Raw genomic sequence first — 22414 nt, 5'->3', positions numbered from 1 at the left:
TGGGAAAGAACCGCCCTGGTCTCCTCCGGGCACAGAGGCAGCACCTACGCAACCGTATCCCAGATGGTATGGGAGTATGGGCCCAAGAGGCACGCGGTATTCATGGACCGCAGTGCCAAGCTGGAGGAAGAGAACATGCGCTTCCCAAGATGATCCAGCTTCTTGGATTCCCTGTCCGGGGGTGCGAAAGGGAATGAGCCCTTGGAAGAAGAAGCTTGGTCAACCAAGCTCTCGGGGGAAGGGTGTTGGGTACGGAAAATGGGATTGACCGGAGCTGGGCGGTGGCCAATGGTCCGTTCCACAGCAACCCCTGTGCTGGGCTTGAAGGACGTCCGGGAGGGCTTCATTGAAGGGCAAGAGGGGTTCAAAGGAAGTGGTCGACGGTTGAAGCACCTCTGTCAGGAGGTTAGTCCTGACTGCCACTGTAGGGAGTTCCAAGCCCAAGGCCTCAGCTGCCCTATGCAGGACCACTGCATAGGACGCTCCCTCCCCCATAGCCATGGTAGGGGGAAAAAGCATGCCAAGGTCTGGGGAGATATCCAGACCACTGGAATCACCCAATTCCTCTCCCCAGTCCGGTTCTTCCAGCTGGTCTGTCAAAAGGTCCAGCGACCCCTCCAGTACTCATCGCCACCCTCAGGGCGATAGTGAACAACTGGGATGAACAAGGGAACAAAAGTACCCTCCAGCATCGGATTAGACGTTGGCCCGGCTCCATCTTGGGGAGAAGGATGGAGACGGCATCGACGGTGGGAATGGCCAGCACAGAGGGCATTGTCGCCGGGATGGGGATCGATCCAGATGCAGGCCAGGATCAACGGGGACACTCCGGGGCCAGCATCGAAGGCCTAGGGCCCCAACCGACTCTGCGGGGCCCGAAGGCACACCAGCGGAGTCAGGCTGCCCAAACACGGTGGAGGGCATTGTAGAACGTACAAAGCTGGGCAGGGGACACTCCGGTTCCCGGAAAAGGAGAGAAGCGCGGAGTCATCTCTGAGTCAAATTACAATAACAATGGTAACGGTTATACAGGAGCGCACAGCGTGTATAAGAATGTACATATAAAGGATAGTAAAGTAACCAGTTGGTGCTCAAGGCGGAGATGAGTAGGTTACCACTACTCAAATATATAAGCCAAAGGCTTTAAGGCAAATCCAAAATTCCACCAAGCACTCAAATTGTGAAATAAAGTTCCAATAAATCAGTGTCAAAAAAAGTATCTCAGAATTTTCAAGAACTTTTCATTTCTTTGCTTACGGAATTTGCTACCATACTATTTTGTTTATTCGTGCTACATGACTTATTATACATTAATATGGTGAGTTACACGATACTCTCTTTTTATACTAGTCCCTTTATTTTCGGAAGAGCCTATCTGTGACCGGGGCTTTTCTATTACCCCCCTTGTGTATTTTAGAATACTCTACAGCGATTAGCTTACTGAACTCAATGAGGAAAATTGAATACTTTTGAACTTTCGTTGATGGTATGTTATACTAGCCAATTTCTATTTACTTATTATAGAACTGTTAACTTTGGTATTGCCTTTTGGCCTTTCATTACATCTGAGGTGATTCTAGTCTTTTTCTTGGTGTAGGGCTTTTTTACTTTTTACTTCACACTACTCGGTGAATTTTGGTTGTACTTTGATATTGTTTAATATAGCAATGATATTTGAATATTGGTTACTGTACTTGTTTACAGCCCTGAAGAAGTCTGTTTGTCTGTGACTGACAAGACGAAACACGTGTTGGCTGTGCTTCGAAAGCTACGCTGAAATATGGAATAAAGCAAAGAAATGAAAAGTTCTTGAAAATTCTGAGATACTTTTTTTGACACTGATTTATTGGAACTTTATTTCACAATTTGAGTGCTTGGTGGAATTTTGGATTCATCTCTGAGTCAGGCGTCGGAGACGGAAACTTAGAGCAACGACGCTACGGGTACCGCGCTGCATCTGCCGACCGACAAGGAGGGGGGGGGGGGGGGGGGGAGGAAAATAGCGACGTGCTTCTTTGCCTTCTTCTTTGACTTACCCGAAGAGTGCGAAGACTTGGATGAGGTGTGATTGCTCCACGGCCGTTCTTGAGACCTTTCCCTCGAGCGAGACCGAGACCGGGAGCGACGCTGAGCCGACTGCCAGGCCTCCAAAAGCTTTTGGGACTGCTCTCGCAAAGACTTCGGGTTCATGGCCCGACAGTAGGAGCACGACTTCGGGTCGTGGTCGCACTCCAGGCACCAGAGGCACATGAGGCGCGGGTCCGTCAAGGACATCAGCTTGTGACCTGTGTCACAAGGCTTGAGGCTGGTCTGACGATGGGACATCCCTCGCACACCAGGAGTCGAAGACTCGCAAGAGACATCTACTAAAGTAAAAAAAAAATGTCAAAAAGTACCTAAGGGGCAAGCTCTCTCCAGATCTGCACTAGGCTGGCATGGAAAAAGAAAGAACTGACGTCAGCGTGCAGGGGCGGAGTCTAAGTAGACACCACAACGTCGTCCCAACGACCCAGATGACGGACGCGGAGTCGACAGACGCCACCAACTGACACTCAGGGGTACACCTAAGAGAAAAATTCTTCGAATCCAGGCTGAAACCTGGGGGTAAATCTAAGGTAAGGAACCTATAACTAATAGTCTCTTTCAGATCTGAAAATTTGAACCTACGGTGGCAGAGGGAATGTAGCACTGAACAAGAAAGGTAAGGCAGTACAAGACCATGAACACATCTTATAGACAGTCTGAACTCAAGAAGCAAAGAGAAGGGGTACCCATCAGAGAGAGGATGAGGACAAAGTTTGACGGTGGGATACAGTTTACAGAGGCTGCAGAGTTAAAGATTGATTTTAGAGGGGCCAGAGAAAGGGCATGAAGGGCACAAGAAGAGCAAAGATTAACTATACATAGGGGGAATAGTAAACAAAAAGGGACAAAGAAAAAGTAAGAACAAGAGTTCTGGTGGCCTTGAAAAAGAGAAACGCATAGACCTTGTGAAGTGGTAGAGTTGAAAGTGACATGATGGGGACACAAAAAGGTGTGAGGAATAAGACACTAGAGTCCGAAATGACACCCAGACGGTCAGATCTCGAGCAGAATATAAGCAAAGATGAAAAGGGGGGGATAAATGAAGGGGCAGAGAGGGATGATGGGAAGATATGAAGACGAGACTTCAATTTGAGATGGGCTCACCAATGTGCATGAGAACATTAAAGAATTAGAAGCCACAAGACAAATGAAGATGTTATTTTAGATGATGTGGTAAAAGAGGAAAAAAAAGATAAAAAGCCACAAATTATCAGCATGGAGTTGGTGAAAAAGGATAAAAAGAAGTGATAATCGCAGAGAGGTGAAGTAAATCTGGAAAATATGGGTTAGGACGCAGTCAAGGACTGACCCCCTGGTTTACCACATAGCAAAGAGGAACAAAAAATATGAAGTAACGAGCACAGAGCAGGGTCAGAAACACTGAGAGAAGACCAGATTGCATCTTGGTGATTGCCCATCAAGTTGTGTTAGCTTGAATATAAAGCAAGATCGAAGTTAATTAATTGTAGCTTTACGGCTGCAAAACTGATTTTAACAACTTTGGGATTACTAAAAGACCATCCCTAATGTATCTGGATAACACAGTCAAGTGGTCAACAGAGTGCAAAATCAATTAATTTTTAACAAGATCGTTTAATTAAATAGTATAGTTAACAGTTTTTTTTTCCATCAACCTAACACATTAAGGAACATCAAGCCCCTATAGTGCCAGAAGCACAAGTAATTAGTAATGCAGGTTGTGGTTAACTTCTATCTCTAGTACGGCAATGCCAACACGCAGGCCTACTTACAAACAAAATCATTTGACTGCAAAATGTCAAAGATTTTGGCATTTGCATATTATGGGGCTAAATTAAAAAAGAGAATAAATTGTGCAAGCTACGAAAGGCGTCAATTGGCTCTCTGTGAACGTTGGAATTTGATTGTTGGCTGGTTGATGCCGCTCCGCATCGGGCCCGAGAACTTTCGTGTTGACGGGCGGCAACAGCGCCCTGTCACCTCCCAAAATCCAAGGACTCTTCACATGACCACCTTTGGACCTCAGTGATATATCATGCAGCTCGCGGGAAGCCTGATAATGCTTCTTTCATTTGAAATGTGTGGCGCGTCTCCGTGACTGGATTTGCTGCCGCCATTTTGCATTGCTGGCATTCTCCGGGCGCTAACGGCAAAGCTGCGTTTTGTGTCAGCAGCATGCTGTAACACATGTCAATACTTATGTGGACTCTATACTTCCACAATTTTTGGTGCCATTTTTCTCCTCTATCCTGGATCTACCAACGTTGTCATTATCTGAACTTTTAATATTTTCACAATTCTGCACATGGCCATTTTTCATCTCATTGTGGAAGTATTGTTAATGCTATAATTATGCAAAAGTAGGTGGACCTCCACAAATTTGACAATATATTTTTTCTTCATTTCTGCTATTTAAGCGATTTTTTTTGTGTGCAACTCTTACAAATTTATCCAGCAGCTACTCTTCTCTTATTGTGAGGCACATGTCTATGGGGAGAATTAAGTCTGGTAGAAGCGCGGCTTTAACATCCATCCCAACTCCACGTCCTAAAGCCACTACAATACATACCTCAAACCCTTTTTCGGTATTGTAAAGCGACAAGGAGGAATCCGAACAAGTCGCACCTCCCCACTTTAAAGAAACAACCATTTTGCCCTGGTTTACTACTCCTCTTCCACATTTGTCCACGCCAAATGGGAAAAAGGTTTCTAAAGTGTTTATTTCTTCTGTGTTATCATCTCCACCGCCAGCCTCCTTAGAATTGCTTCTGGACGAGATCCGAGCACTTAAACCCTATATGGAGGAAACAAACATACACCTACAAGGCCTAGAGGGTAAATGGTCTACTCTTGATAACAAAATAAACTCAATGAACGTCAAATGGAATCTTTACAAATATCCTCTCAACAAATACACCCTATGAAAGCAGAAATCTTACAACTGAAGAAGCAAGGGGAAAATCTCGAAAAACGAAACCGATGCAACAACCTGCGAATTTATGGTCTGGCTGAAGGATTGGAAGGCTCCAATCCCATTTCTGTTTTTTCAATCGTTTTTGCCACAGATTCTCAAGGTTCCAGAAACTCCAACATTAACCATAAAACGAGCCCACAGACTTGGTCGTTCTCCTAAGAATTCATCTATCCAGCGCAATCCAAGAGGCGTAATACTATACTTGTTAGAATACACAGATTTGTTGAAGGTCCTACAAGCAGTTAAAATCAAACGTCGCATATCATGGCAAGGATCCCAGTTGCTTTTCTCATAGGACTATGCAAAATTCGCGGCAGACAAATGGAAATATTTCTTAGCCATGCGTCCAGCTCTACGTAACTTGAATGCCAGATTTGGTCTACTCCATCTGTGCCTTTTTTACAGTGACTTATAAAAACAAAACAACCACATACGAAGAGCCAGCCTTACTTCAACAATTTCTTGATAGTTGTAGAGAAGATTCCATAGAGTTTGCAAGACCATCTTCCACTTGAACATTTCTTCTGCCAGACTAAAGATAATTGTACTTTTACATTGTTCCTAGGATATATTTTTGATTAACTCATCTCCTTTCCTTATGTCTCCTCCTACCAGGTGCCCTTTCCCTGAGCTATCCATTATGTGTAGTCATCCTGCACTGATGCCCTCCTTGTGGTCTCTCCCAGAGTTTTGTGACTGGTTGTACATCTTCTCTCTGTGGCCTCAACACCCACCACTCATGTTTGAGTCTTCGGTATGTTTTATTGTCTTTTCTGTCTATTCTCTCTATCTTTTTTCCTCTCTTTTCTTTTCCCTTTCCTCTTTCCTTTTCTTCTTTATTTCTTCTATTTCAATATCTTTCATTTCATATTTTGTCGCCTTTCTGTTGGGAGTGCTTGTTTTTCACTTCTTTAAGTATTACAAGTTCTTTACTACATCCTTTTTTGCTGTAATATTCTACAATTATTTTACTTTATATAGTTGATTAATGACGTTACATGTTATTTCCTGGAATGTTAAAGGTTTGGGTACGCCTATTAAAAGCAAAGGGTTCTTACCCATTTATCTAGTCTTAAATCAGATATTGTGTTTTTACAAGAATTCCACTTAATTGCTTCAGAAGTTCTCAAACTCAAGAGACAATGGGTGGGAAATGTCTTTTCCTCTCCCGGTACCAGCAAAAGAAATGAGGCTGTGATTCTCTGTCACAAGAAACTTAAAATATCCCTTCTCTCTCAGGACTCAGATGATGAAGGGCAATGGTTAATTGTTCATCTCAAAGTCAATGATATACCTATTACTTTGTTTAATGTATATGCTCCTACTAAACCCAATGGTAATTATTGGCCACACATTTATACTCTTTTGGTTTCTATTTCTACACCGTATGGTATTTTTTGTGGTGATCGTAACTTAATTTTCAATACCTACATTGACCATACATCCGAAACACCTTTTGTTTCTTCCCCAATGCATAAACAGTTGATCACCCTGATTTCCCATAGATCTCTTGTTGACCCCTGGAGATTCTATACCCGACAACTCAGTGAGAACACTTTATTTCTCCCCCACTGACCTCTCACAAACACGCATAGACTATTTGTCTCCAAAGCATTAACACAATCTATATTGCAAGCAGATATTGGTTCTCTATTGATTTCGGACCATGCTCCTGTAATATTAGACTTAGAATTACTCCTGGTTAGTGTCACCGGTAAAAGATGGCGTTTAAATACCGCTTTGTTAGCTGACCAAACTTTCACTTCCAGTTTTGAGGACTTCATTACTGACTTCTTTAAAAGTCTTCTTTAAAAGTCTTCTGTGTCGTCCTCCTCTATTGTTTGGGACACTTGTAAAACTTCAGCCAGAGACTTTATTATTTATTATGTTGCCAAAAAGAAACATCAAAATTCCCGAAAAGAGAAATTCTTAAAACTATTAAATTACTAGTGTCACTCTATACAGCAACTAACTCTAAAGCCGACCACAATAATCTTATTAGGAAGAAGTTGAAGTATATAATAAGTTATCCACGGAAAATGCCTCTGCTTATCTCCTCTGAGGTAGTGCTTTTTATTATGGTGACCAAAACAAAGCTAGCAAACTCCTTGCCTCGTATCTCAAGATCAAGAAAGACCGTATTAATATTGATTATGTCTTATATTCGAACTCTTTTCCAGCAACTAAAAATGTAGAGATTTTGGAGGAATTCAAAAAGTACTACACCTTTCTTTATACCCCTGAAATTATTCCAGACACTATGGACAGACAAAATGTTCTTGCCTCGATGCAAAACGTTTTCCACAGATATGGATTTTTCACCATTGGAACGTAATATTTCTATAAAAGATATTTCCTATGCATTAAAACTTCTCAAAACAGGGAAAGCACCTGGTCCAGATGGATTCCTTGTAGAGTTCTACTCCCATTTCTCCAAATCCCTCCTTCCTAATCTCCTTTTTTATTCTCACACTTCATTTCCTCTAACGCCTCCAGTGGTACCACCTTTCAGGAAGCATTTATATGCCAAATCTCTAAAGAAGGGAGAGACCATCACCTTGTAAAAATCATAGACCAATATCATTAGTTAACTGATTATAAACTATTTGCCAAAATTCTTGCTCTTCGCCTGGAATCCCTTTTACAATCCATTATTTATAAAGAACAATCTGGCTTCATTAAGGGACGAAATATCTCTGATAATACCAGAACTCTCTTTAATATTTTGCACAAATCTAAAAAATACTCTCACTCACTTGTAGCCATTTCTCTAGATGCGGAAAAAGCTTTTGACCACATGGAGTGGTCATTTATTTTCCACACTTTATCTTGGTTTGGCTTTGGGCCCAAGTTTATTTCTTACATTTCCTTATTATATACCTCACCCAAAGCTTCTATTTTTGCCAATGGTTCTAACTCCCTCACTTTACAGAGAGGTGTCCTCCAAGGTTGTTCACTTCTCTTTATTCTCGCACTAGAGCCCTTCCGTGCTAAAATTAAAAAAAACACTAACATATATGGCTTTCAACACTATAAGCTTCATGTTGAATTGAGTGTCTATGCAGATGATATTCTGCTACATCTGTCTAAGCCAGAACAATATATCCCAGCTTTCACTGCAGAGGTCAATGCTTTCTCTTTAATTTGAGGTTATAAGTTCTCCCTCTTAATATTTTGTGTTTTAAACAAGACTTTGCTTCCACTAATTTCTCAGTGGAGCAGTCGCAGTTGAGGGGGCCTGCGTGCAGTGACTGCAGGTCATGTCAGGGAGTCCAGGAGCAGTCAAACCATGATGGACTTGGACTCTGGGGGCTGAAGAACCTTGCTGGCACTGTTGGCCCACTCCAACTTGGGCTGGAAGTGACAGGTACTTTGGTGGATTCAGGTATTGGGTTTTGGTGGTTCCAGAGGCCTCAGTCGCTTCTTTGGATTTTCTACTTGAACAGTATCACTGTTCACGAGAGTCTTGAACCTCTGTCGAAAGTAGGCAGTCCTCCTAAGTTTCAGGAGTCACAGCTGCAGAACGAGTTAACTTTGGTACGGTTTTAGATGAGGGCTTCCGAAAAGCCAGTGGGGTTGCGGCCAAGTCAGGTGCTCTCTTTGATCTTCTGCTTTTGCAGCTCTTCGTTGGCTTAGGTTCTGCTTCTCAGGTGCCAGGGACTCCCCTAAATACTGAATTTAGGGGCTTTAGGGGAGTGTAGGGTAGAAGCCAATGGGCTACTGACCGTTTGGGTCACTACTCCCACTATATGGCCACTTCCTATGGGAAGTGGGCATAACCATGTCCCAGTATTCCTAGGTATACCATTGCAAAGATGGCTACCGTTGAAAAGTTGTGTCTACCTCGCAGTTAGCCCACCTTAGGGGTGGTACTATCCTGGGTTGGAAAGCCTACCAGACTAGCGGATTTTCCTGCCTGTCCAGGTGCCAAGGGGGCTCCGCTTCCTCCCCTGTGAGGGGAGCCAGATTTGCATGCCAAGAGCGGCCGCTCCTTTTAAGCTCACTAGCCCAGGGAAGCTAAGTAGCAGGTTATCCTGTGGGAGGATGTGTTACACTCTCATCCCAGATAGGCTTTTGTTCCTGAACTCCTGAGAGCAAAAGGCTCTCACCCTAGGAAGGGACCCATCTCGAATGGCAGGCTGGTACAATCCAGTCAGCAAGCACACCAGAGATTGGTAGGTTTTCAGGGGCCACCTCTAAGATGCCCTGTGAGTGCTTGTTTTGATAAATCCAACACTGATATCAGTGTGGGTTTATCAAGACGAGCTCTTGGTATCAAAGCCCTATTTTCAGGGAAGCCATCATGTAGCTGGGGAATTAGTTTTCAGCTCTGTCCAGTACATGCTTTTAGATGGCTTCCCTGGTCACTTGCACTGGCAATAAGACTGACCATAACAGGGGCATATCTGCTCAGTCAGATATGTCCTGATATTAAGCACTCTGTCTTAGGGCTGTCAGGCCTGCTGTAGGGGTGACTTACACATATCATATGTAGTTGTAGGGCACGTGGCACACAAGGATGTACGACATGTCATGTATTCACTTTGGTCTGCACCAAGACACGCAGCCTGCAATGGCAGTTGTGCTTGGTGAGGGGTCCTTTAGAGTCGCACAATTCATGCTGCAGCCCTTAGGGATCCTCTTTAGTACCTCAGGCCCTAGGTACCAGGGTGCCATTTAGTAGGGACTTACAGAGGGTGCTAAAGATTTGCCTATTGGGGGAACAATTGTACAGTTTTGGGAAAGAGCTCTGGCTCTTTAGCCGGGTTAACAGGAACCCAGTACACTTTCATTCAAAATCACATCAGGTACCACCAAAAAGTGGGGGCAACCAGATGAAAAAGGGGCACTTGCCTACATTAGCCTTGATTTCAGAATGTAAGGACTAAGGGATAGCTCAATCTCTGTTAGGTACCCTTGCCCCGCCATGTCATGTCAGTCTCCCTTCATGGTATTAAAAATGCCCTGAAGACTTTTTTATTCTTTAAGACCAATGGCTTAGAGCGCACAGGCGCGCTATATAAATGCTCCTGATCAATCAGTCTTGTGGACCAAATTCTCTCTAAAGGCCAGCAACACGGAAAGAGAAGCCTGTTCCTGATACTACAGATTCCAAGGATCAAAAACCTACTACTTCACCACAACATCATAGAAGGTTTCTGCCAACAGCACTAAAGTATGCACTCGGTGAACGTTCTTGCCACTTATTTCCTAAAACTATGAGCAGCACCATTACTGGTTCAACCCAGGGAATATACAAACATTATCAACAGCAACCTTCACTCAACAATCACTTCACAAAAACAGTGTGCCCTGAATTCCACTAAACCTTGCCAACAAACAACACGTATGACACACAATTGTTTCCCATATGGGACCAAAAGAAAGTAACACCCTTTCAATCAAGCACTTGGAGGGTGTCCAGAAACTTGAAGAATGTTGAATCACTTCAAAGACTGCCATGGGCTACAAAACACTATATAAATGTTTCATATGGGGTACATACTTCCTCAACAAGCCAGAAAGTGCTAGAGGCCTGGTAAAGTGTATAGAAAAGTACTATATAAATATAAATACAATACAAACTGGACTACAGGCCAAGAAAGGGACAAGCTCCACACTCTTTCCTTGCACACAGAAAGGAGCATTAGCACAAGATCTGGCCAATGCTTGCAAAGAAGGTTTGAAAGGGGGAAACTACCCATTCTATGGAGGAAGAGAAGCCTCCTTTCTTCGGCCCGACATTCTGGAATTGCTGACCTAGGAACAAGGTCTGAATAACAGCTACGGCAATTGTAGTGTGATCCCGCTGTAGGCAATCAAGATTGCTCAAGTGAAATACATATTGCTTCCCATTGATAAATCCCATAGACCGAAAAGGGTAGTAGCACCCAACTGTGCAATGGAAGTGAGAAGTCCTTATTCAACAGTGATACAATATCAACAATTCATATTAGCAAAATGTAGCCTCAAAAACCAAAGGCAGTGTCCAGGGATATCACCTAGAGGAAAAGGCATTCTTCAAGGACTGCATCAATTGAACTCTGAGAGAGACTACTAAAAAGGGATTGGGAGCGGGAGGAAACCAGCATGCATGAGACACTGTTATACTAAATAGAAAAATCAACCTTGACGTCCATTTAAGAAAGATATAGAAGGGTGCACGGCCAGGCCTGGGGAAAATTCATAGTAAGTGCAATCCTTCGGAACAAAGTGATGGGGCTGAAGAGAAAGATGGGAAAGCAGGCATTGGGGCGGGTCCTAAGAAGGACGGGATCACTTATGCATTAAGCCTTCTCAGCTGCTGTATCAAATTACTCTAGTCCCACCAAGCACAACACTACAAAAGTTGACACTGAGAACCTATGCCTGCTCATTTTGAACATACTTCCTCAGCAGACCACATTGTAACAGCACAACAAGGGCATTTCATCACTACTTGTATGAATATTCGCCAATATTTCCACATTTTGCCTATCTAAATTAGTAAACAATGAATGCGACTACGGATATTGCCAACAACATTAATAAACAAGCACTGACAAAGCCAAAAGGTCTCATTTATGAGACCTAATGAATTTGGCAATGATTTTTAGCCAAGCTGTACCACAGTGCGGCTGTGCAGCATGGTAAAAAATATTTTTTTTTAAAGTGCTATGATGCAGTTGTGTTTTTTTGTAGGCACATGCCAACATGGATGGGTAGGCTTACAAACTGAGGAGAGCCTTCCTTGTTATTTACCAATCCAATATGGATTAGTAAATAAAAATGTACTCAAAATGTACTGTTGTTGATATAGCGCTAATGTGCTTTTTTTTTTAATTAAAAAAAGAAAAAGCGGAAAGTGGGTTAGAGTGGGAAATGGGCGATGGATGAGGCAACACGGACGGAGGGAGGACGGGAAAGAAGGATGCTGGTGGCAGGAGAGAAGGCCAACCGAGAGGCAACAATGGGAAAGCACACAGACAATGGAGAACGGGTGATGGAGAAGCACAGAAATAGAGGGCAGACAGGGAAGCACGTGGACAATGGAGGGTGGGCAGGCAGGGATGGTGAAACACAGACAATGGAGGTAGACAGGCAAGGTGAAGCAAACAGACAATGGAAGGGCTTGGGGGGCCAATAATGGCAACAGAAGATGGATGTGCTGAAGAAAGCAAGAACAGCAACTTAGAGGAGAGAAACACAAGGGGAGAAAGAAGACGGCAGCTGGAAAACACATGCACTATATCGTACAGGGCTTAACTAAAATGAAAAAAGTAGGTTCGAAAAAGAGAGCAGGGAAAGGGCACAAGCAATGGGTTCATACTGCAGAGAAGGGACAAACAGCGGAAACAAAAGGAAAGCTGATGAATAAGAAGCTAACCATTGAGGACAGCAAAGAAAACCAAAGGTAAGCAATGGACAGGCATTAAACCCTCTGTACGCTAACCATATGGTTCACAACAGCCATTGCATGCCTGTTCTTAGGCTACAGATAAAAATGTAATGTTAACAAATTGCATTGTATTCTGTAAATTCAAGTGTACACGTTCTCCGAGGAGAGGCTTTTAACTAGTCAGGTGTAAATGTGACTTTGTTCTTATTTTTCTCCAAAGGGCTTATTCATTGAAAAGCAATTTACACTATGGTTTCTTTTAGAGAATGCAAAAACACAAATAGTGAAAAGACGCACACAATAAATACACATCCCTACCTTTTCACTCCAAGCCCAAAGTCCAACTGCGAGAAGGACGACTCCAGATAGCTGAAAGAAAAATAACAAAATTTACTTTAAAACGGTTTATTAAAAAGACAGGGAGCAAAATATTTTTCAAAACAACAGCACAGCCCAAATCCAACAGACATCACGCATGATCATGAATTCATACACATTGGTCAATCATTAAATCTTTACAAATCGGAATAAGATAGTGTCAAGAAGAGGCCAAGTGACAAAACACCCAAAGACTTTCGAATATTCTTTGGTGTGTGGCTGTTTTTAGCAGTTATAGCCTGTTGCCAGAGAATGACTGCAAAAGGCTGTCACACATGCACTTGCACTGGCTGATGTAGGCCTCCCAAGTAACCAAACTCGGGTACTATCACAGAGAGCTGGGTAATGCCACAACTTTGAGCACATTTTCGCTGCGGAAATGTTTGTGTATGTAGATTTACCAACACTGCAGCAGCAGAGCTGCATTAATTTATCTGAATACGCTAAGTGTAATTTAAGAGGTCATATATATTATATATATAATATAACATATTGGTCACCCTTTGTTGATTACCATATATAGGACAGACCAGAAAAACGGTTAGATGCAGAATTCACTGAGCAAGGGTCCTGTTTTAAACACAAACTATTGATAGACCCTTTGGTAACCCAAGAAGTAGAAAAAAATACCCTCTGGAAATAAGCTGTTGTGTGGGGAATATCTGTTCATATTAATAAAATTAGGGATAAACAGTGTCCTCTAGGCAGTTAATTAATCTGAGGACAAAATAAGTAGCTATTCCAAGAGCCATTACATGAAAGCAGTGGTGAAGCCACTCTTGAAGAAGCCGTCGCTGGACCCGGAGGTGCTTAAAAATTTCCGCCCCATTTCATTGCTCCCAGCCCCAGCAAAGATGCTGGAAATCCATCTTCACCAGCATCTTTCATCCTTTCTGGAAACCTCTGGTCTTTTGGATCATTCGCAGCATGAATTTCGAAAGGGTCATAGCACGGAATCCGCCCTGACTGTGGTGCTTGACAACATCCGCACCACAGTCGATAAGGGTGGGAGTACGTTGCTGATCCTTTTGGATCTAACAGCTGCGTTTGACACCCTGTCTCCCCTCGTCTTAACATCTCGTCTGAGGGAGATAGGGGTGGAGGGGCCCGCTCTCAGCTTGTTGGCCTCCTTCTTGGACCAGAGGGAACAGAGAGTGAAGCTGGGTGAGTTCCTATCTCCATCCCTGCCGATGAAGTGGGGGTCCCACAGGGGTCGGCGTTAAGTCCGACCCTGTTCAACATCTACGTGACCCCCCTGGCCAGGCTTATTAGATCTTTTGGGATGGAGGTAGTGTCCTACGCTGATGACACTCAGATCTTGCTGTCCCTCGCCCAGCCTGTTGTCAGTTCTTCTGCCTCCAAGTTTAGACTCTGTATGGAGGCAGTCGCCCATTGGATGATTGACAATTCATTGCGGCTAAACGGCGAAAAGACGGAGATCCTTGTGTTTGGCGAGAAGGAAGACATCTGGTCGACGGAATGGTGGCCTTTATCCTTAGGGACTTGTCCGGCTCCAACCCTCGCAGCACGAAATCTGGGGGTTAGGATTGACCCGGCCCTCGATATGGGCCTCCAAGTAAAGCGGACCATCTCCACTTGTTGGGCATCATTGGAATCATGCGGAAAATTAAGCACTATCTGTCCGTGCAAGCCCGGAAACAAACTGTGGTAGCATTGATAACATCTCGGCTTGATTATTGTAATGCCCTATACGCGGGAGCTAATAAAAGGCATGTTGCAAAGACTTCAATCGGTGCAAAATGCAGCGGCGAAGTTTGTACTGGACCTGCCTAGAAGGTCGTCAGCTACTGTCGCCAGGAAATCCTTGCACTGGCTCCCAATTGATGCCAGGATTTCATTTAAAGTGCTTTGTTTGGTGTTCGGTGCACTGAACAGAAAAGGGACTGGAGGGGTAAAAGACCTCCTGATTCCCTATGTTCCCGCCAGGAACCTTCGCTCCTCTTTGAAGGCCCTCCTCACAGCCCCCCGAGTGCGAAGAGCTAAGTGGGGAGGCAGAGCCTTTTCTAATCTGGCTCCAAGATGGTGGAACACTGTCCCTTTAGAAATTAGGATGCTACCCTCAATACAATCTTTCAGAAAGGCCCTGAAGACATGGCTCTTTGTCAAAGCTTACCCCTAGCTCTTTGGTTCTGCCTCTTCGTTTTTCATTTTTCTTTGTAGGCGCCTTGACGCCTTCGGGCAAAGTCGTGCGTTTATAAGTTTTATTTCATTCATTCATTCATTCATACATGAAACATTAAATAATGTAAATCGTTGAAAGCTTATTGATGACTATTTTATTATATCAAAGATTATTAAAACGACTTCATAGTGATCTCTGAAGCCTGATTCTTACAGAAAGTATACAGACCAGAAATAAGTGGTGTGGTGTAAGTGTGGAACGTAAAGAGCAAAGTAAGTGTCAAAGGAGTGAAAGAGGACACACTTATAGTAAGTGTTTGGGCACATATGGTTTTATTATATTTTTGAACGCTATTGCATTTGTTTTTTCTTTAATTGCATCATACTTATACTTGGACATTTTGCGCTCCTTAGTGTACTATCAATAACTTAACATGTTTGTGCTGATGAAAGACACTCAATTAAGCTCTGGCAAAGCCAACTGGTCTCAGCTTTTCTGTCTATTGGCTTTCGCCACAGTTTTTTGCCAATGCTGCGTAGCACCAGTAATAATAATAACTGGGGATGGGTGTGGAGTGGGTGTAAGTACGGCCCCCTAGGGAGGGGCTAAACTGCAAGTGGGCCCAGCTCAAGGACGACATTCAACGTTCATTCATTAAATAAGTGCTGCTGAGCAATAATGCCATCTATTTGGGTTGCAACAGCAAGAGACCAGTTGCCTTTGTGGTGCATGTGCAATGTGAACAGCACACATTTTTGAGCTCGGGGAAGAAGTATTTAACTAAAAAGCTGTGATTTATTGCGTGTTGGTTGTTTCCTCAGTCAAGTCAGTCACGTTTTTCCCTCTGAACTGTGTTGGTGTACTTTGGCACATCAATTATACTGGGTTGCGTCACTGACGATATGTGCAGGAAACTGCCTCGGAAAAGCACATACGTGATCTCCATGTCAGGAAATAGAGGAGCAGACAAACAGGATAACACACCGTGCCAAAGGGCTGATCTAGTTCATTGAAAACGAGCTTCGGGGAAGATCCTTACCATGTTACTATTCACGAATAACTGACAACCAGCTAGACGTGGGTGTGCTATAATGTATGAATGAGGCTGTGCGAGAGCAAAATCCCTGAGAAGGCCCGGGTGTTTGGGTGCTTTACCATCCAATCTGAACTTTTGTACAAACTATACCAAGTTCATTGAAAGAACTATTAGGCTACATCTCCCCAGCCTGGCATCAAACAGGCTAAGAAAGATGAGGGGAGCAGATTGAGGAGCCATGGGAGAAGTATGAAGGGATGCAAAAAATATGCAGCACAACGGTGCACTCAACTGCCTTCGGGGACGTGGAATACATAAAGAAGGGTGTGGATCTTCAAGTACAAAATTGAAATTCCTCAAAATCACAGCACCTTAAAGCCGTGAGAGGCCCTCCCACACCCAATGACACATCGAACCACCTCAGCAAGATAACAAAAGTAAGAACTTGCACCAATGCCTTGACATCTGTGCAGAGGGAACCAGCAGTGGAGCACGTAAACCACGATTTTTCAGGAAAACGTTTGAGAAATCTGGTATATTGTGACCTGAAGGGAGAAAATATATTCTGATGAATAACAGAAATGTTAGATTACAAGTGGGTTGGATGTGCTACGGAAGAAAATGGGAAGATTAAAGGTGCTCAGAGAAGGGCAATTACAAGGGGTGATGAAGTGTTAAGGGGCATTTCAGAAACAGGAGAGAAAAGAGATTGAAACATGGCAGAAATCCACAGGAAGTACATGGTCAAACACAACAAAGGAACCAGGCAGGGGTCAGAGGGAAGAAAAATCCTGTTGACAGCCCCAAGCCCTGCTATCTTTTTGTAGTGTGTAGCCGGGAGAGAAGATGAGACACCTTTACATGTCCGGCACAATGATTGGGGCAGATATCCTCTGGCGCAAACTTGCAGAAAGTGTTCGCCACTGATTGGGCAGTTAATATCGTACCTGGGGGGCTTGGGCACAGACCACTGGCTCAGGTAATGATTTAGGATTGAATAACCTTTCAGATATACGCTTGGATGCCCTGAGGGGACTCCCTCCATGTAGTTTGGAAGGGGGGGTCAAGTTTAGTTATGCACTATCTTTGTTATCTAAAAGTGCTGTATGTACCCAAATGGTAAAATGCTGAACTATGTAAAAGTTTTAAAGAAATATATATTTATATACATATCAATGTGAGATGAGAAAGGGTTGAATTCCTCAAACAATAGTTATGTGTGGGGATAAGCCTAATTTATTCTCGAAGGGTTTCTTCAAGAGATATCCAAAGCATCCGAGACCTTTGCTTTGGACTTATTCTTATAAAGTGAAGGCCATTTTAGTCTGCTGGTTGCTGGCCAAATACGTTTTTAGATCTGGCGTTAAGATGGCTTCAGTTGTCTTGCCGTCCTCATGTTCTCAAAATAGTTTATACATATTTTTAAAAAGCGCAAATTCATTCAATACCTGTTCTAAGTGCCTCTACTAACTAGGAAAAGGAATAACGCATAGTGTTCCGTTAAAATGCAATGCAATTTTTTTCTAACAACATTTTTATTCCATACATATGAACACCATGTTTAGGTGGAGATGTGTTTTCTTTTTATTTATGTGGCACATGCAATATACATTTTATAAAAAATAAACCACTGCACCGACTGACCAAGGCGGCCAGACCTACTGGCTTTGCCAAAGCTCGTTTGTAATTGTTTTTTTAATGAGAATTTGTTTAATCCAGGCGTTTCCATCACGCGTGAGTTTCTTGCTTAGTAAATCAAGCTGTGGCGCTTCTTAATTTAAACAAATAAAAGGTGCTGGCTATCATTTGCTTGAGTTTTTGATTGCAAGGAGGGAGGCGCAGACACGGGTGAGGTTAAGGCAAGAACTGATGGGGGGTGGAGAGAGGTAGGCGTGTTGCACAGCCGAAGAGAGGATGGAAAACAAAGTGGGGCACTTGCTGGGGAACAAAAGAAGAAGGGGGAGGGATTGAGTGGGAAGAAGTTATATTTTGTCGTCGTCCGTCTATCGCGACCACCCCCCCCCCTCCCCCCCCTCCCCCAACACGGTCACAAACTACAATAGGAGGAGCCTGCTCCGTTCATGACATCCTCGGACAAATGACGATTGTTTGCGGGAGGACAAAGAGAGGCCTTTATCTCTCACCGGGAAGCTGCAATCTAGAGAGCGCGGGCTCTCCCAGGAAACCCGAGCATGCCCAGGTCTTAAGCCATGGAGCTGGCGCCAGCAAAGAGCCAGCAAAGAGCCCTAAAGAATGGCGATCAGGTTCCCTAAAGAAAGGCATCCCCTGCCACAGGCACCCAGCTTTGCCAGCGGTTATTCATTGCTTGTTCCTGGAAAGATGCATTTCTCGCAGTCTAGCCTCTAGCTACAGACTCGAGTTCTACCGGCGCGCCCATGAGAAAGCCGCACGCAGAGCTCTGCTGGGAAGCACTGGTCAACACGAGAGCATGCTGCCCTGTCTCAAACTGCTGAGACAGCAGAGTGGGTTCAAATGCCTCCTGAACATCTGAACATTACGAATAGCTGACAGGTTTTCAGGCTGCTCATGTGTGACATTTCCATGGCTTCGTGTGTGGATGATTACCAAATGTATGACACGTCAGTGATATATTAACCCAAGCAAAGTAAACTATAAAATCTATTAAAACAGACAAACTACGTAAATTAGCCCTTTTTGATCACTATGAAGCTCTGTAAAAGCCCTGTTCAGTGGCTAAATTGTACAATGTGAAATCACAGCTTCCCAAATTCACCACAGCTTCCCAAATTCACCAAACTGTGGTCCTAAGCAAAAAAAATGTTGTAAAAATCGCAGTCCCTCCTTTTTCTCCACGATTACATATTCGATCGCTTTAAAATATGTGAGTTCATGATATACGCTGCACAAAAACATTGCGTTTTATGTAATGGAATATTATTTTACTCCATCTATGATAAACATCTCGGCCACTTACACAGTGTACATGCGAAGTCTCCTCTCAAAGTATTAGACTTTGTGACTGCTGGAGGGCGAGTTTGACAAAGGATTCTAGGACTGTAGCAGCCAGTCCAGGGACAGAGCACGAGTTCCCTTGTGTGCACAAAGGCCAAAGGAGTCTGAAATGTTTAGGACTTTTAGATATAAAGTGAGGAGGGAAAAGCTGTGTCAAAATCCCAGGCTCCACCAAATGGGTCATGACAAGGTGTCAGTATATCCATGATAACCTCTCCTTTACCTGGGGGGCTCTGCGAGTGTACTCATCAGCTGCAGGCTCGCAGCAGACTATGGGAATCACACCTTTGCTATAAGAAAGCCTCAAGCAATTCTGAGTAGCAGAGAGGAGCTGTAAATGCGTGACAATGCATTTCAATGCAATGGTGATGGGGGAAAAGTGTTAGTGCTATCAATAAACAAAAAAGTGGCCTGGTCAGAAACCGGTAAATGTGCCACAACTGGAACTAGTGCCCCAAAACCATTAGTAGCACTAAAAGGCATCCTAGTCATGACGTGGATGTGAAAGACAAGAAGCAACAGCTGCAACCTATTGCCCAATTAACCAGGGTATAAATAGACATACGCCCTATGCGTCGGTACCTCCGTTCCCTCTCGGACGCCGGCATCGAGGTACCGACGGACAGGTAGGGCCCTACACCATCAAATGGTTACTTGGAGTGTCTCTTCTCAGCCATCTTATCGCTAGTAACAGTTCTCCAAGGAGTGGCTCAGCCCTCCATTGGCAGTTATTTTATCCCTGCATAGTTTTACAGCCATTTTCCTTGTACAGGGTTGAGTCCCTCTTTTCTGTTTAAAGCTAGTTTGTGTTAAGAATACTTTTGGAGATGGGAGCTATTATTGCTGTTAGTCCCTTTTGCTATTTTTCAAAGGTACTTCCTTGTCCATTTCCTTCCTTAACTAGAGCGGGGCCTCCCTTTTTCCCGAGTGGGTTCCGGGTGAGGTGAGGCGTACTCCCACATAATGCTGGGTAAGTCACTATATTAATTACTATAGCTGTGATTTTTTACACTGATTGAAATGTAACAGTATAGTTAGCGGGGAGAGACTGTCTCCATCGCCCTGTTTGTGTGCCTTAGCATCTTGTGCTTGTTGTTCCTAGAATCTGTTGTGCACTATATGGTTTTTGATCCACGCTTATGTTTCTTCCTTAGGAGATACATATTATTTTGGACTTCCTACAGTATTCATCTGGGCTCAGAGGAACTGGTAGGATTTATCCAATTATACACTAGCGTGTCTCACTCATTTTTGTTGCAGTCGCAGTTTCCCAAATGGTCCTGAAGAAAGCTGAGACCAATAGTCAATACAGCTGAAACATGTCGACCTTCACTCACTTTGCCTGCATATAGTTATTATTTCAAACTATTTTGGGCATTTTTAATCTTGATCCGAGTGCCATACTGATTAAAATTAATTTTGGCCCTTGGAATCAATTTTACCTTCACGTTTTTCACCTTAATTTTTAGCACTGCACCCCATTAGCATCACCAGTGAAGCCCAGTGGTCTGTATTTACACCATGTTAATCCATCTCCGCACCATGACTAGGTGCAATGTTTGAGAATTGGATTGGTGACATCTCCCGCATGACGACATTCCACCATATGGGTGGGCTGATGGGAATTTTTCCTTACAGACCCGGGCCATCACTTTTAGTGCTACTAATGGTTTTGGGGCACTAGTTCCAGTTGTGGCACATTTACCGGTTTCTGACCAGGCCACTTTTTTGTTTATTGATAGCATTCCTTAGGGCATGAGTGGCTCTAGTCATTAAATATAGCCCTATTGTGACCCTCCCTACGTTTATTCTTTGGAAAAGTGTTAGTGTCACTCATGAAGCGTGGCACTTGGCTGGACTGAAATTATGAATAACCTAGTTTGAAGAAGTGAGAGTTCAACAAGTCTTTAGTCTTTACGAGATTGATAAGCATCATTGAGCTGGTAGCTAATGCCTGTAAGTTTTAACACCAAGAAATAGCAAACTGCAGCACTTTTATAAAATTACAATCTTACTGCAGTAACTGTCGTGAGCAGCAGCAAAATAAGGGCAGTAATGCTCGGAGTACTCACCTTTACCACACTGCTTACATGAAGTATGGGGATAGTCCAAAAACCAAGAGCCGGGGGGTGGAGTAGACAGATCTGTTCTACCCCACCCCCTGTATTTGATATGAGAGTGTTTGTTAGTCACTCCTAAAAAGTGGCAAGTAGGGTGACCAACTTCTTATAGGTCATTAAGAGCACGGTTTCCAGCTAGTCCGGATATTCATGTGATAACCTAATGCTTTATGGGTGCTGTGGTTTTGTTTTGCTTTTATTTAACTAAAAAGACTGAAAACAATTATTTGCAAGTGAAAAGTTAAGGCCCAGAGACAGGGTCCTTGAAGTCCTGGAGTGAGGTGGTCCCCTTCGTACCAAGTGTCCCTTTAAGGCCACAACAAATTGGGCAAAAAGCAATGCTAAAAGGCTAACTCGTCGATAAAAGGCAAAGATCTGTCTGAAGCAATGAAAAAATACACCCAAAAATATACTTTAACAGCTGTAGGAGGGTTCATTCTTCATTTGAACAACTTATTTATATTTTATGAAGTCTCCTGATTTGTAGGTAGATTGAGTCTATCCTCATGACCCAGTTGAGAGCTTTAGAGTTTGGGACCCCATATTCCCAGTGACCGTGCTTTTTTCATCTTAAGCATCACTGATTGAAGAGTCTTAGCTGCAGTGCAACAGGGTGTCAGCATTCACAAACGTTTTCACGTTCTATGTTCCAGTAGGCCTTGAACAAGATGTCAAGAATCTTAAACATAGACTATCAGGAGTCAATGCATGACCTTCAGAGCAGTCATATTTTACAAATTCAAAAATATCCTTATAGCCTTGTTTTGAGGCTTGTGCAACATGTTTTGAGCCTTTTCTTTTAAAATGTGGCTGGTGCAAGCATTGTCAGTGCACAGGGCTTTTGACACTATTGATGACACCATCCTATTGAATAGGTATAGAGGACTCGGTCCTTGACTAATTTAAGTCATTCCTGTCGGACCGAGCTTAAAATGTCTCTGTCACCTCTAACCCCCCCCCCCCCACAAGACTTACCATCTCACCTCATTACATGCCTCATCGATCATCATTTCCTGCACCTGTTCAATATTTCGGTTTAACCACTCGCCAGGCTCATCAGGCCCTTGAGATTTCAGGTTTTCTTCTAATATGCCCAGGTTCTTATCGGTCTTTTAGCAATTCAGGATTGACTGTTCCTAATTTTCTTCCTGGTGTGCTGGAAGTCTGGGACGAGATGACCAAAAACTGGATGATTATGAAATATTTCAAGAAAGAAACCACGATTGCCGGGTCAGGGGAGGGGCTTATAAGGTGCAGCATTCTGCGAGCAAGACATGGATCACTAACTTAGACTGTGAAGGGGGGTAAGGAATCATTGGTTCAAATC

The 22414-nt window shown here is 43.5% G+C and overlaps 1 protein-coding gene across 3 annotated transcripts in view; it reads right to left on the bottom strand.

The window, feature by feature from the left end:
• The window catches only part of TSPAN14 (tetraspanin 14), a 330168-nt gene that overhangs the window by 79420 nt on the left and 228334 nt on the right, over nucleotides 1-22414 (bottom strand). For all 3 annotated transcript variants that reach the window (XM_078643329.1, XM_078643331.1, XM_078643330.1), the window contains one exon: nucleotides 12735-12785. In XM_078643329.1, the coding sequence (XP_078499455.1) occupies nucleotides 12735-12785 (51 nt within the window). The remainder of the gene's footprint in view (nucleotides 1-12734; nucleotides 12786-22414) is intronic.

This window comes from Lissotriton helveticus, chromosome 5_1 (assembly GCF_964261635.1).
Source record: "Lissotriton helveticus chromosome 5_1, aLisHel1.1, whole genome shotgun sequence".
Taxonomy (NCBI): domain Eukaryota; kingdom Metazoa; phylum Chordata; class Amphibia; order Caudata; family Salamandridae; genus Lissotriton; species Lissotriton helveticus.
Note: the sequence above shows the minus strand (reverse complement) of the source record. Positions and strands in the feature narration are given on the sequence as shown.